The sequence below is a fragment of the Gorilla gorilla genome, chromosome 19 (assembly GCF_029281585.2).
Source record: "Gorilla gorilla gorilla isolate KB3781 chromosome 19, NHGRI_mGorGor1-v2.1_pri, whole genome shotgun sequence".
In the NCBI taxonomy this organism is placed as follows: domain Eukaryota; kingdom Metazoa; phylum Chordata; class Mammalia; order Primates; family Hominidae; genus Gorilla; species Gorilla gorilla.
In genome coordinates this window covers 44,466,652-44,481,257 of record NC_073243.2, presented here as the reverse complement: position 1 = coordinate 44,481,257, position 14,606 = coordinate 44,466,652, and the positions used below count along the sequence as shown (strand labels likewise).

The 14,606-nt window shown below is 38.2% G+C and overlaps 1 protein-coding gene across 5 annotated transcripts in view; it reads left to right on the top strand.

Annotated features, from left to right (window-relative positions):
- NLN (neurolysin) overlaps window positions 1-14,606 on the top strand; it is a 100,250-nt gene that overhangs the window by 28,037 nt on the left and 57,607 nt on the right. For all 5 annotated transcript variants that reach the window (XM_019013268.4, XM_055367657.2, XM_063700717.1 and 2 more), the window contains 2 exons: window positions 5,954-6,213; window positions 10,355-10,503. In XM_019013268.4, coding sequence (XP_018868813.3) covers window positions 5,954-6,213; window positions 10,355-10,503 — 409 coding nt within the window. The remainder of the gene's footprint in view (window positions 1-5,953; window positions 6,214-10,354; window positions 10,504-14,606) is intronic.

Here is a 14,606-nt window from a genome sequence, read left to right as displayed (position 1 = left end):
GTGCAGTTCTTTCCAGGGCTGCAGAGGCACGGAAGGGGAAGACGAGATCAATGTACCAGCATCCAAAGCATTGGGTGAGCCTGAAAATGTAACAAAGGGGAAGAGGAGGGATCCTCCGCAAAATGAAGATGGGAGAGGAAAAGCAGAGATAATGCAGAAAGAAAGTACTCAGTAGATCAAAATGTTTTAGTTAGAAGTATAAGGCATTCCGCTGTCACCATTCCTTTTCTTTGGTAACAAGAACTGTGAATCCTGAAAAGAATTAAGGTAAAATCTCAGAAGGTGAGAAAAAAAATATTAAGATAAAAATTTTAATGTATTTAGTTGACTCATGACATCATGATTTCTAGCTTTTGTTTCTGTCTTTTTAGCCCTTCCAGGTTCAGGGAATAGTATTACATTAAGGGAGAAATAGCTTTTCACTAGTTGCCTTGGAAACTATAAAACATATATGTGTCCGGCCGAGGTGGAGGTATTGACATCCTTATCAGTTTAACTTTCCCACTACAAATAAATGACAAGTGTTTGAGGTGATAGTTATGCTAATTAACCTGGTTTGATCATTGCACAATGTATACATGTATTGAAACATCGCACTGTATCCTATAAAGATGTGCAATTATTGTGTCAATTAAAAACAAAATAAGACTTAACAAACAATCAGATATGCTGTGACCACTCAGCCTTCCAGTAAATGTTAGGAAATAGATGAAAACCAATGAAGGTCATCTTACCAGTGAAATGCTTGAAGTAATTTTCTTTTAAAGCTGAATAATAGGCGGGGCACGGTGGCTCATGCCTGTAAGTAATCTCAACACATTGGAAGGCCAAGGCGGGCGGATCACTTCCGGTTAGGAGTTTGAGACCAGCCTGGCCAAGATGGTGAAACCCCGTCTCTAATAAAAATACAGAAAACTAGTCAGGCATGGTGGCACAAGCTTGTAATCCCAGTTACTCGGAAGGCTGAGGCACGAGAATCGCTTTAACCTGGGAGGCGGAGGTTGCAATGAGCTGAGATTGAGCCACTATACTCCAGCCTAGGGGATAGAGTGAGACTCTATCTCCAAAAAAAAAAAAAAAAACAAAAAAAAAAACACATGAATATTAATGATATTAATGGAAACTTGTCTATAGTCATTGGTTTATACTAAGAGGAGTGGTGAAAAGAACAGGGTGTTAAGATGGATACGTCCTATGTTTTAGTCGTTGTTCTTCTCTTTCATATTCATGTAACTCAGTCATCTCAGGGCCAGCCTTTTTACCTATACTGGGACTTCCTTGAAGTACAGCCTGTCGTGGCCATGACTGACTCTTTCTTAGTGGCCTCTGTTGGCAGAAATAATTATTTTGGAAATTTTCAGCCAACTGTATAAATCCTGAACTGAACATCTTTATTATTTTGCACCAACACCAAGTATGTGAGACCCTCTACTCATCTGCCATTTCTTGTACTCTGACCTCCATACTGTTGGTTTCTCCCTATACTTATTGCTTTATCAGTAGGATCCTATATGAGGCAAATAATATAAAACCCCATTCTAACTGATTTCATCATAGAGGGGACTTACTGACTCATAACTGGAATGGTCAGGCTTTACAATTAGTTGATCTATTATATCTTTAAATATTTGGTTTCCTTCCTTTATTCTGCCATTCAAAGTGTCTGTTTTATCATAAATCAGATTCTGCTCATTCTCATAGGATGGCTGCCAGCTGCAATCAAGGACGTAAGTGTACTCACACATAGTGGGAATGAGACCCCCTTCTCTCACAGCATTCCAAGCAAGAGTACTGAGGGTAGGGACAGCTACCTTCAAAGAACATGAACTGTGTTGGGGGTGTATGAGTGTTGAGAGAAAGATGTGCATATAATTAGATAGGGGAAGAGGTTAATGGCTAGACAACCAATGTATATCTAACCATCTACTGCACTGACTTCTCCATTGTTATTTCTGGAACCCTTGTCCTATGGTAAATAAACTCCTCCACTTTTTCATACTATTCCCTGGATCTTCCCTTCTCTTTCTGACCTTTTCTAAAATCCACTGAACCCTGACAAAAATGTTTCCCATGCATCCCTCTTCCTCCCACACCCCATACCACAAAGTAAGGAGGAAAGATCAGTATCTTCTTTTCCCCTAGAGGCCCCTCCAACCACTGTGATGTCCTGCACTTCTTCACCATTGTGTAAAAACACCTTTGAGGCTCATCATCTGGTTTTCCCATTTTATATCCTGCTCATGTCTCTCCCAGTCAGCTGAGAGTTCCTTCTTCAGATACTCGGGTTCCTGGTTCAGTCTTCCTTTCTACTCCCGGGATCCACCATCAACCTGCTGACTCCAGTGTTCACGTAGGCAATTTATCCAAACTAGACTCTTGTTTCTTTACACTCTTGCAAAGAAACTGCCTAACCCTTGAAGTCTTAAATTCAGATATCTCACATTTTTACTACAACCTGACTACTCCCATTTTACTGTTTTATTGATTTTACTGAGACTGTAGTTTTTCTGTCTAAAACATTGCTCATGTTTTATATTCCATTTCTTCCTATCTCTGTAGGGAGCTCAGTCTCTCTAAATATCTTAATAATGTAATTGAAAAAAAGTGGTTTCAAGTAGAATCATAACTATGATAAATTTCTTACATATTTTGTGCAAATTTAAAACATATTTATTCCCAAATCTTTTGATCTAAAACCAAGGCCTTTTGCTAACTGTAAATGATTTGATTGGCATTTCTCACTATCCTTCTTGTATAAACTACACCTATAATGCATCATCTTTGATTTCCAGTTTCAGCTTCTCGAAAGTGGAACATGCGTATAAGGAAACATATAAGTAGTATGAATTCAGAAGCCTTCTGAATTGTCACAATTCCTTTCCCAATCTTTCATAAGGACAAGTTTTTTGTGGGAGTTGATTTTTCTGTAACTCTCTTTTTAAAAATATTTCTGAAACCTTTTACCTATCCCAGAAATAAGTTTTTAAATGTTGTATACATTTAATCAGTCAAATATTTAAATTACATGAAAATAAGCATAACAGGCATAAACAGGTTTTGGAAGAACAGGCTTAACCATTAGTTAGTATATAACTCAACTGGTGGAAGAAGAAATGTGAAAATGTATTAGAAAATAGCCTGGCAGCCTGGAGTTGTAAGCATCAACTAGTATGTGGACATGAGTTCTTGTGGAGAGTAAGTTGAAGAGGTCAGTATTTAGGTCTCTCCTATGTGAAAAATGTATCTATTCTGTGCCTCAGCCTCTTTTAGCTACACTGCGTTAGCTCTCCTTATTTCCACGGCCAGATCCACAGAGAATTGCCTAGGTGCACACTCTCTCCAGTTCTTCACCTCTTCCTTATTCCTCCATCATAGTAGTCTGACCTGTACCCCTGCTGCTCCCCTGACACTGGTTTTGCCAGAGTCATGAATGGCATTCTGCTGCTGTATTCAACAAAGACTTTTCCGTTTTTCTCAACATCTGTACGTTTGCTGCTGTTTTCACTGCTTGCTTGTCACAATTTCCTAGAACCCATCTTGGCCTAATATTCCTTCTCCCTCAGTGATCATATTAGAGTTAGGGCCCCAGTGCTTTTCTCTTCTCACTCTGCAAACTCCCTTGAGTACTCCTATAAGTACAATTACCACTTAATATTAATTCCTCTTACATATTCTGTAGCCACTTCAAACTTGGCATGTCCAAAATCGAGTTTCTCTTTTTTCCCCCAAAAAGCCTCCTTTCCCTTGACTCTCTTGACTCTCTCACCTCCACCACCTCCATCCATTCAGTACCAAGTCCTTTTGAGTCAAACTCCTGAATATATTTTAAATCATTCTGATTCCTCCTATTTCCTAGTTTTATATACTTTAATCATGAGCCCCAATAGCTCTAAGAAAAACTTCTCTCTTGAATGATCTCTTTTACAAACCTTTCAACTCATTATAATTTGAGTGATTTCTCTAAAACACAAATCTGGTATCTCTCACCTGATTAAAACCTTTCTATGGCTCTCGAATTGCCTTCAGAATAAGATTGGATGTTTGGGGGAGTTTTTTATTGTTGTCGTTGTTGTTTTAACGTTTCGTAGAGACAATGTTTCACTATTTTGCCCAGGCTGGTCTCGAACCCTGGACCTTAAGCAGTCTGCCTGCCTCACCCTCTCAAAATGTTGGGATTATAGACATGAGCCACGGTGCCTGGCCAAGGTTGGATGTTCTGATGATTCCCAAGGCTCTTCATTTGCTAAATGACCTTACTTACCCTTTCAGCCTTCTCTCCCCTTATGGCATTACCTTTGGATAATTCCTACACATTGTTCAAATGTTGGTTTGCTAGTTGCTCTTTCTAGAAAATCTTTCTTGACACATTCCCCCTGCCCCAAGACCAGAATGGGGTTCCCTTCGTTTGGAGTTCTCTCTGCTTACACTTGTCATAACACTCATCTCAGTGTAGTATAATTGCATATTTATCCATTTGTCCTTTCTACTGTATTAGAATGTCAGGGTCTAAGACAATCTGCCATTTATCCACATTGCCTGTCACGTAACTAGATATAGTACATGCTCATAAATATTAGCTGGGTGAATGACTTTAAACAAGTCACTTAGTCTTTCTGAGGCTTCAATTGCTTTATTAGAAGAGAATACAGTAATGCCCTACCTACCTTATAAGGTTGTTTTGGGGTCCTGTAAGATAATAGAAATGAAGCTTAGCATAGTGGTTAAGAGTATGGGTTCTGGATCCATACTGCTTAGCTTTTAATCCTACCTGTGACCCTACAACTAGCTGCGTGGCTTTAGGCAAGTTACTTAACTTCTCTGTGTTTTAGTTTTCTCTTCAGTAAAATGAGACTAACCACAGTATATAACTTAGAGGGTTGTTGGAGGACTGAGTGAGTTACTACATGGGAAGTATTTCAAACCATGCCTAAACAGACAATAAATGTTAGCTACTAAATATAATATTTTTATTTGTAAGCCCTAAAATTATATGTACTTATATATATGCATATGTATATAGACAGAGAGAAAAACATGGCATCAGTATTACTAGTTTGAATGTTTTAAGGGAGTAAAGACTGGTATCATTATTCTTAACAATTTCTTTTTTCTTTTTTTCTTTTGGGATAATGGCATAGCTATCCCAGAGTTTATTTTCCAAGTCTTAAATTCAAATTGTCATTCTTAATTTACATGAAATTTTGGTTAAAAAAAAATTGGTGTTCAGTATAAGAAGTTTTTAAATGTTTCCTTGCTAAACTTGCAAGATTTTTTCGAGTCTATGTACATAGTAGGTGGAAGTTAGCATTGGAAAAATATTAAATTAAAAAAGATACTGGCCGGGTGCAGTGGCTCACACCTGTAATCCCAGTACTTTGTGAGGCCAAGGCAGGAGGATTGCTTGAGCTCAGGAGTTCAAGACCAGCCTGGGCAATATGGGGAGACTTCATCTCTACAAATAATTTTTAAAAATTAGCTCGGCATGGTGGTATGTCCCCTGTAGTTTCAGCTACTTGGGAGGTTGGGGTGGGAGAAACACTTGAGTCCATGAGGTCAAGGCTGCAATGAGCTATGATCACATCACTGCACCCCAGCGTGGGCAACAGAATGAGACCCTGTCTTAAAAAAAGAGGAAGGGAAGATTACTGATTTAATTTATAAAGGAGAATTATTATAGCTCCAACACCTGACTTTATTTATCTATATGATTTAATTACACAAACAATTCAGTGTTTGAATTATACAAATTTCATTAAAACTATGTAATTATGCAAGAAAAATAGGAAATACAGGGGCACTTAGTTTTGTGCATATGTGTTCACCTGAGAGTATTTGCTTGTTTTTTTAAAAAGGTTCTTTTTAATTTAAAATTTAATTTTATAATGCACATTCGTATGTTGACTTTGGACCAACAGAAATCCCTAATTCTTATTCTTTTTCTGATTCTTTTTAGAGTTGGTGGTTCCAGGATTTTACTCAGAATGACGTTAGGAAGAGAAGTGGTGTCTCCTCTTCAGGCAGTGTCTTCCTATACTGTGGCTGGCAGAAATGTTTTAAGATGGGATCTTTCACCAGAGCAAATTAAAACAAGAACTGAGGAGCTCATTGTGCAGACCAAACAGGTGTACGATGCTGTTGGAATGCTCGGTATTGAGGAAGTAACTTACGAGAACTGTCTGCAGGCACTGGCAGATGTAGAAGTAAAGTATATAGGTGGGTCAGATGCAGAAGCATATAAGTGTTTCACTTTGTGGACATCTTAAATCATTTCATGCTTTCTGTCTTTCAGTTTTCCAGTTTTACAAGCATTGATTTTTACATTATAATTAATTGCTTATAATTATCTAAGATTTTAAAATTGTTTATGTTGGCAAAGGTGCTATAAAATGTACACTCTGATTACACTGCTCTCTGGAGAGCATTTTGACAATGTGTCAGAACTTTTAAGACATTCATACCCTTGCTCATTAATTCCACACCTAGACGTTTATTCTAAGAAAATAATCATATATATGGAAAATTCATGTATCAATTTATGTATAAATAGGTATTCTTGTCATATCATAGGCTTAGAAACAATTCCCAAACGTCAACTAATAGATTAGATAAATAAATTATGAAACATCCATCCTCTGTAATGCTGTATAACCATTAAAATCATGGATTACAAGCAGTATTTAATGACATGGGGAAAAGGACACAGAAGAACTGGAAGAAAATAAATTTTATCAATGGTTTTGTTAGGATTCTCTAGAGAAATTGAACCTATAGGGTGTGTGTGTGTCTGTGTGTGTGTATGTGTAAGTATATATATATATATATATATATAAACATATATATGTGTGGGGAGAGAGAGATTGATTGATAGTTTGATTATAGGGAATTGGCTTACATGATTAAGGAGTCTGGAAAGTCCAGAATCTCAGTGGGGGCTGGTAGGCTTGAGACCCAAGAGAGCTGATGTTCCAGCTCCAGTCCGAAGGCCAGTAGCCTAGAGGCCCAGAAGAGCCAGTAGTGCAGAAGTCTGGAGACTGCAGGAGGATTCTCCGTTGTTCAGGGAGTCTTTTAGGCCCTAAACTGATTGGATGTTGGCTACCACATTATAGAGGGCAGTCTGCTTTACTTCAGGCTCATCACTCTAACATTAATATCATCAAAAACACCCTCCAAGTTAACACATAAGATTAATCATCAGAATGTTTAATATATCAGGTGATGGGTTTATAGCTAATTTTTACTTTCCTCTTTATGTATTTCTCTATTTTCTGTATTTTCTGCCCTTACGTACATTATTTTTATAACATATTAGATCCTTCAAGTTATAAGGAGTGAAGATTCCCTTTGGTTACCTCTAAGGGTTGGACATACTTTGTAGAATAATTATGACAGACAACTTTGGCTGTGTATCCAGGCTTCATACAAGAATATAAGATAGCTGCAGAACTGGATATTGTAAACATTCGTGGGCATTTTGGAATTTGAAAGATCATCAGAATCCAGCATAGCCCTAGTGACCTGGTCATCTCCTTGCCCCCACTATCCCTTCATCACCAAGAGTTCTCTACTCTATGTTTCACTGTAAAAAGGACTTGGCTGTTTTCTCTTATCTCAGCGTTTGTTGGCTATTTTCTCTTATCTCAGCATTTGTTTCAGTTTCTGCTCCTACTACCAACTGCTTCACTTTCATTAATGGCTTCTCAATCTTATTACACGTCTTGAATTTAAACTCGTGAATAAAAAGATCTGGTTGTCTTCATTAGTCAAAGTCAAAGGGATAGAGTTAGTCCCTATTCAGTAGAGCTTTTCTAGCTGGCAACTTCATGTGCGTGTACCATCCTGGATGTGGTTTGTCCTTGGTTCAGGTGCTCACTTCTTCAGTCACTTGTGGCCAAGATGGTATACCAACCCATAACTTAGGCATTTGAGACAAAGTCTCACTCTGTCACCCAGGCTGGAGTGCTATGGCACAATCTTAGCTCACTGCAGCCTCGAACTCTTGGGTTCAAGAGATCCTTCTGCCTCAGCTTCCTGAGTAGCTGGGACTGCAGGCATGTGCCACCATGCCCAGCTAATTTTTACATTTTGTGTGGAGATGGGATCTCACTATGTTGCCCAGGCTGGTCTCATGTATGTTGCCCACTCCTTGTCTCAAGTGATCCTTCTGCCTTGGCCTCCCAAAGCACTGGGCTTACAGATGTGAGCCACCATGGCTGGCTCAAACAAAATCTTTATAAAATAATTACTTTAAATTGTTTTTCTCTCAATGGTAGATCTTTTCAGCATACTTTCAAGTTTGTGATGTTTGTTCTTGCTCCTCTATAAATTTATTTTTGTGGGTTAATTATCAAAATTTTTGAGTTTAGGAATAGATTTCTTAAAAACTAACTTTCTCTTATCTGGGCATATTCTCTGAGTCCATTATGCCTCTCACAGTAGCCGTTGAAACCTTGTTTGTCTAGTGTCAGGCACTGGGCATCAGCATAGTCTATGGTTTGGCAGTGAGAGCATAAATCTGGTTCCAGGTCTTTGTGGCAAAGTAAGGAAGGAAATGGCTTTCAGCACCTTTGTTTGTTTAAGAATGTTTCTAATTTTAGGCTCCTGCATTTGATGTTGCTTATATAAGTTTATGAGCAATTTTTATTCCTTCTTAATATATTTCATAGCTAATTTATTTTATTTTATTATTATTATTATTATTTTTTGAGATGGAGTTTCACTCTTGTTGCCCAGGTTGGAGTGCAGTCATGTAATCTTGGCTCACTGCAACCTCTGCCTCCCGGGTTCAATCAATTCTCCTGCCTCAGCCTCCTGAGTAGCTGGGATTACAGGCATGCACCACCATGCTCAGCTAATTTTGTACTTTTAGTAGAGACAGGATTTCACCATGTTGGCCAGGCTGGTCTCAAACTCCTGACCTCAGATGATCTACCCGCCTCAGCCTCCCAGAATGCTGAGATTATGGGCGTGAGCCACCGTTTTATAGCTAATTTTTAAAAGTAAACATATTGCAACCATATAGTTAACCAGTATCACTTAAATAAGTGCTGTATTAAATTTCAAAATTTTCTATTCCATTCTTTCCTTAACCGACAGACATAAAATTATATATTAAATCCTAAAAGCATAATTTCATAATTTGATATTTCAAAAATATACCTTATGGATTTATTCTGATATTTGTGGCAGGTATTTCTAATAGCTTTATTTGTAACAATGTTTTAGGAGGACTGATACGAGTGTTTAACTGTATAATTTCTTGCTGTATAAAGGATAGCTCTACTGTCTACTATATATCATATGGAAATTTTACTGTTTATAATACCTTCACAATACTGAAGTTAATCAAATAAAAATTTACTTATTTTCACAGCATAACACAACCATCACTATAAACCATACTTATTTTTGTTCTATAGTATTGGTTATTTCACTGACATCAGAGATTTTTACCCAATTAAAGTCAAAATACAAATTGATGAAAAACCCAAGAACCACCTTTAATATGTGAAGATTAAACCAAACTAAATTATCATTATTATTTAACGGACTGTCTCCAATGTCTGGCTACTTGTTGGATGTGTCCACTTAGATTTCTGGGAATCCTTTGAAATTATCTGGAATTTTGAATGTTTTTATGTATGTGTGCATTTGGGGTAGGGTCCGTTGCTTTGATTAGATTTTCTATGGAGTCTTTATCTTTTTATGTACCCTTTTCCCATCCCAGATCCTAAGATGCCTCAGTATAGGAACTGTGTCTTTCTCTTCCTGCATTGCCAGTTGATAAATTACACCCTCAGGCCAGATGCAGTGATTCATGCCTGTAATCCTAATACTTTAGGAGGCTGAGGTGGGAGGATCACTTTAGCCCAGGAGTTTGAGACCAGCCTGGGAAATATGGCAAAACTCCATCTCTACAAAAAAATATAAAAATTAGCTGAGTGTGGTGGTGCATGCCTGTGGTTCCAGATACTCAGTGGTGTTGGGGAAGTGGGGTGCTGAGGCAGGAGGATTGCTTGAGCCTGGGAAGTTGAGGCTGTAGTGAGCTGTGATTGCACCACTGCACTCCAGCCTGGGTGACAAAGCAAGACCGTGTCTCAAAAAAAAAAAAAAATTGTACCCCAGTATACTTTGATAAGTGTTCAGCTCACATCCTTACCGTTCATAATGATGCCAGCTGGAACAGCCAAATCCTATATTAGATGCTTTTTCTTGGTAGCCTTAGGAGGCTTTACAGAAAGTATAAAATAAAACAAACTTTTATTGGCATGATCATTCATCTGGGTATGAGGTATTTGGCTTAATACTGATTTGACAAGTCCTGTTGTGTGGTGATAGTTTTTTTCTCCATCTGCAGTGGAAAGGACCATGCTAGACTTTCCCCAGCATGTATCCTCTGACAAAGAAGTACGAGCAGCAAGTACAGAAGCAGACAAAAGACTTTCTCGTTTTGATATTGAGATGAGCATGAGAGGAGATATATTTGAGAGAATTGTTCGTTTACAGGTAAGTGGTGTTATAAATCCCTTTAAAGAGGGGAAAACTCTACAACAAAAAAGAACCTTCAGTCATAAATAAAACATACTGACTGGATTTTCTTAGCTTTTGTTTCCAATGATTATAATACCATAATGGGCATTATATAGTATTACATAATGTTAATTATATCGTTGAGGTTATGTTGAGCTGCTAATTCCATTCACTTAAAGACCAAATGTAGAAGAGTGAACATCTGTAAAGTTAAGGCTTTTTAATAACATTATGAACTTGATGGTTACATGTAAGGGTTATCTTAGACCAAATCAATTAGAAGCAAATGGAATCAAGTTGTTTATCTGTAAATATCTTGTGGTTTTGGAACCATAATATTGATGACATACTGTTGATGCTGTATGCCAGAGTCATTCCTGTCTGTCATCCTTACATTTTTCAAGACTTGGGGAAATTATGGATAATAAATGTTCTAGGTGGGTCTGTCCACGTGTTTTTGATCTTTTTACCAATGTTGATTTGCCTCCTAGCAGCTTTCAATTTTTATTTTCATGACACTTCAGCAATTTTTTTGGGGAAAAAAACAGTTTTAAAATTCCAGGCATTTTTTTTGTTTAATTTTGCATGTTTCTTTCTGCAGAATCCTAATTTTTTTTCCTTTTTAGCAGACCGTGACAAGAGTTAGAATATTTAATATTTTAAATTAAATAGCATTTTAATTTGTAACTCATTATACAATGTGTCATCAAGATTTAGACATGTAAGATGTATATCCTATTTTCTCATATCAGACAAGCATTTTTCATCCTATAATTGATAATCATATAATTCATGATAATTCACATTTGGTCTATAAACTTCATGGTGAAAGTAACTTATGAAAATAACTTTATGATTATTCTTCATTAGCTAAATTGTTCTTCTTGCTCCTTTTGACCACAATTATTTGATGCGATTTGAATCATGGCCTTTATAGTCTCCTCATTTTATTTCATCCCCAAATTATATTTCTTTCTTGTTCTATTTTTTTTATGTAATTTGGAATTTTTCCTAGAATTTCTAGTTTCCTTTGATTAATCCTATTTTCATCATGATTTCTAAGTTCTTATTTGGAATAATGTTTTTGTTTTTATTTCACATTCTGTGATTCTTATGAATGTTATCAAGATATGAAAGTTTTGTCGCTTTAGATTTCTTTGTCATAGAGTACTTTTTAATTTTGTGTATTTGAGACCAGCCTGGCCAACATGGTGAAACTCCATTTATACTAAAAATACAAAAATTAGCCAGGCATGGTGGCAAGCACCTGTATTCCCAGCTACTCAGGAGGCTGAGGCAGGAGAATCACTTGAACCCGGGAGGCAGAGGTTGCAGTGAGCTGAGATCATGCGACTGCACTCCAGCCTGGGCAACAGAGTGAGGCTCCTTCTCAAAAATTAAAATAAAATAAATTTTCTATAGTTTTGGGATTGATCCCACTAAACTTGGGAACAAATTGCTGACTCTAGAGTAGACTGGCACACTATAGTGACCTGACGGACACCAATGCGTTCATCAGATTTGTGTCTTTATTTGAGCTGGTTCATTTCGGGCCTTTATTTTAACAATTTAAGGTAATTTCAGATTTGGTTCTGTAATTCTGGTTTCTTTAATTTTTATTGTGTGAACATTTTTTAGGGGCTTCTACAACATTTACTAACTCTACATCAGGATAATAAAAAATAACTATTGTGCTTGTTTTTGCGTTGAAGGTCATTAGGTGAATTTACCTACCTTTAAACATCTTCCATGACAAATGGTTATGTTTATTTAGGCAATTTTTTTTAAAACCTAGAATTACCAGTATTAGTTCTCTGCTGGAGTTGGACACTTTAATAAATGGTAAAACTTATCCCATTCGTACCTAAAGGGCAAAATCAGATATCCAAATATTTTATTTATTTTCTCTATGATACTGTAAGCTAAATAGGATAGCCATGATATAGCATATAAAGCCTTCATTAATGGCTGGGCATGGTGGCTCACGCCTGTAATCCCAGCACTTTGTGAGGCTGAGGCAGGCAGATCACTTGAGCTCGGGAGTTCAAGACCAGCTTGGGCAATATGGCAAAAACCCATCTCTACAAAAATAAAAAATAGTGGCCAGGTGCAGTGGCTCACGCCTGTAATCCCAGCACTTTGGGAGGCCAAGGCGGGTGGATCACGGGAGGTCAGAAGTTCAAGACCAGCCTGGTCAACATGGTGAAACCCCGTCTCTACTAAATATACAAAAATTAGCCAGGTGTGGTGGCAGGCGCCTGTAATCCCAGCTATTCAGGAGGCTGAGGCATGAGAATTGCTTGAACCCGGGAGGTGGAAGTTGCAGTGAGTCAAGACTGTGCCATTGGGCTCCAGCCTGGGCAACAAGAGCAAAACTTCATCTCAAAAAAATAAAAAATAAATTAATTAATTAAAAATAGAAAAATTAGCTGAGCATGGTGGTGAGTGCCTGTAGTCCCAGCTACTCGGGGGGCTGAGGTGGGAGGATTGCTTGTGCCCAGGAGGTTGAGACTGCACTGAGCAGTGGTTGTGCCACTGTACTCCAGCCTGAGTCACAGAGTGAGACCATGTCTCAGAAAGAAAAAAAAAATCCACACATAAAGCCCTCATTAAGCTGGATAAATAAGATCTTAAATTTATATGATGTCAGCAATTTCAGGCCTGCTCTACTTATATTAGGATGCTCTGAATAATATTCCCAAGACACCAGTAATATATGTAATAATCAAATATATTATCCCAATTGGATATAAAATGTTATTTTAGCTCTTTTTATTTTCCACTTAAAATTAATACATAGAAAAGTGAAATTACTTTTCATAATTCTTCATGCAGTATGGGCTCCAGTTATCTATTGATGCATAACATATTACCCCAAATCTTAGTGGCCTGAAATAGCAACCGTCATTTTCTTTTCTCTCACAGTTTCTATGGATCAAGAATTCAGAAAGGAATTAGTTGGACAGTTCTGACTTGGGGTCTGACATGTGGTTTCAGGCAGTGGTGGCTTGGGTTGAAGCAGGTAGGAACTAATCAGGCATCTGTCTTTATTCATGTAGTCTCAAGGTGTCTGTATTTGTCCATTTTCACACTGCTATAAAGAGTACCTGAGACTGGGTAATTTATAAAGAAAGAGGTTTAATTGACTCACAGTTCCACATGGCTGGGAGGCCTTAGGAACTTACAGTCATGGCATAAGGTAAAGAGGAAGCAAGGCATGTCTTACATGGTGTCAGGAGAGAGAGCACAGGGGAAGCACCAGACACTTATCAAACAATCAGATCTTGTAAGAACTCACTCACCATCACGAGAACAGCGTGGGGGAAACCACCCCATGATCCATTCACTTCCCACCAGCTCCCTCCCTTGACATGCGGAAATTACAATTTGGATTACAATTTGACATGAGATTTGGGTAGGGACACAGCCAAACTATCATCACACCCCTGGCCCCTCACAAATCTCATGTCCTTTTCACATTTCAAAACCAATCATGCCTCCCCAACAGTCCCCCATAGTCTTAATTCATTCCAGCATTAACTCAAAAGTCCAAGTCCAAAGTTTCCTCTGAGACAAGGCAAGTCTCTTCCGCCTATGAGTCTGTAAAATCAAAGACAAGTTAGTTACTTCTAAGACACAGTGTGGGTACAGGCATTGGGTAAATGTTCACATTCCAAATGGGAGAAATTGGCCAAAACAAAGGGGCCACAGGCCCTATGCAAGTCCAAAACCTGGCCAGGCAGTCATTAAATCTTAAAACTCCAAAATCTCCTTTGACTCCATGTCTCACATCCAGGGCACACTGATCCAAGGGGTGGGCCCCCATGGCCTTGGGTGGCTCTGCCTCTGTGGTTCTCAGGTTACAACCCCTGTAGCTGCTTTCACAGGCTGATGTTGAGTGCCTGCAGCTTTTTCAGGTGCAGGGTGCAAGCTGTCATGTGGATCTACCATTCTGGAGTCTGGAGGGCAGTAGCCCTCTTCTCACAACTCCACTAGGCAGTGCCCTAGTGGGGACTCTGTTTGGGGACTCCTGTGCCACATTTCCCTTCCCCACTGCCCTAACAGAGGTTCTCTGTGAG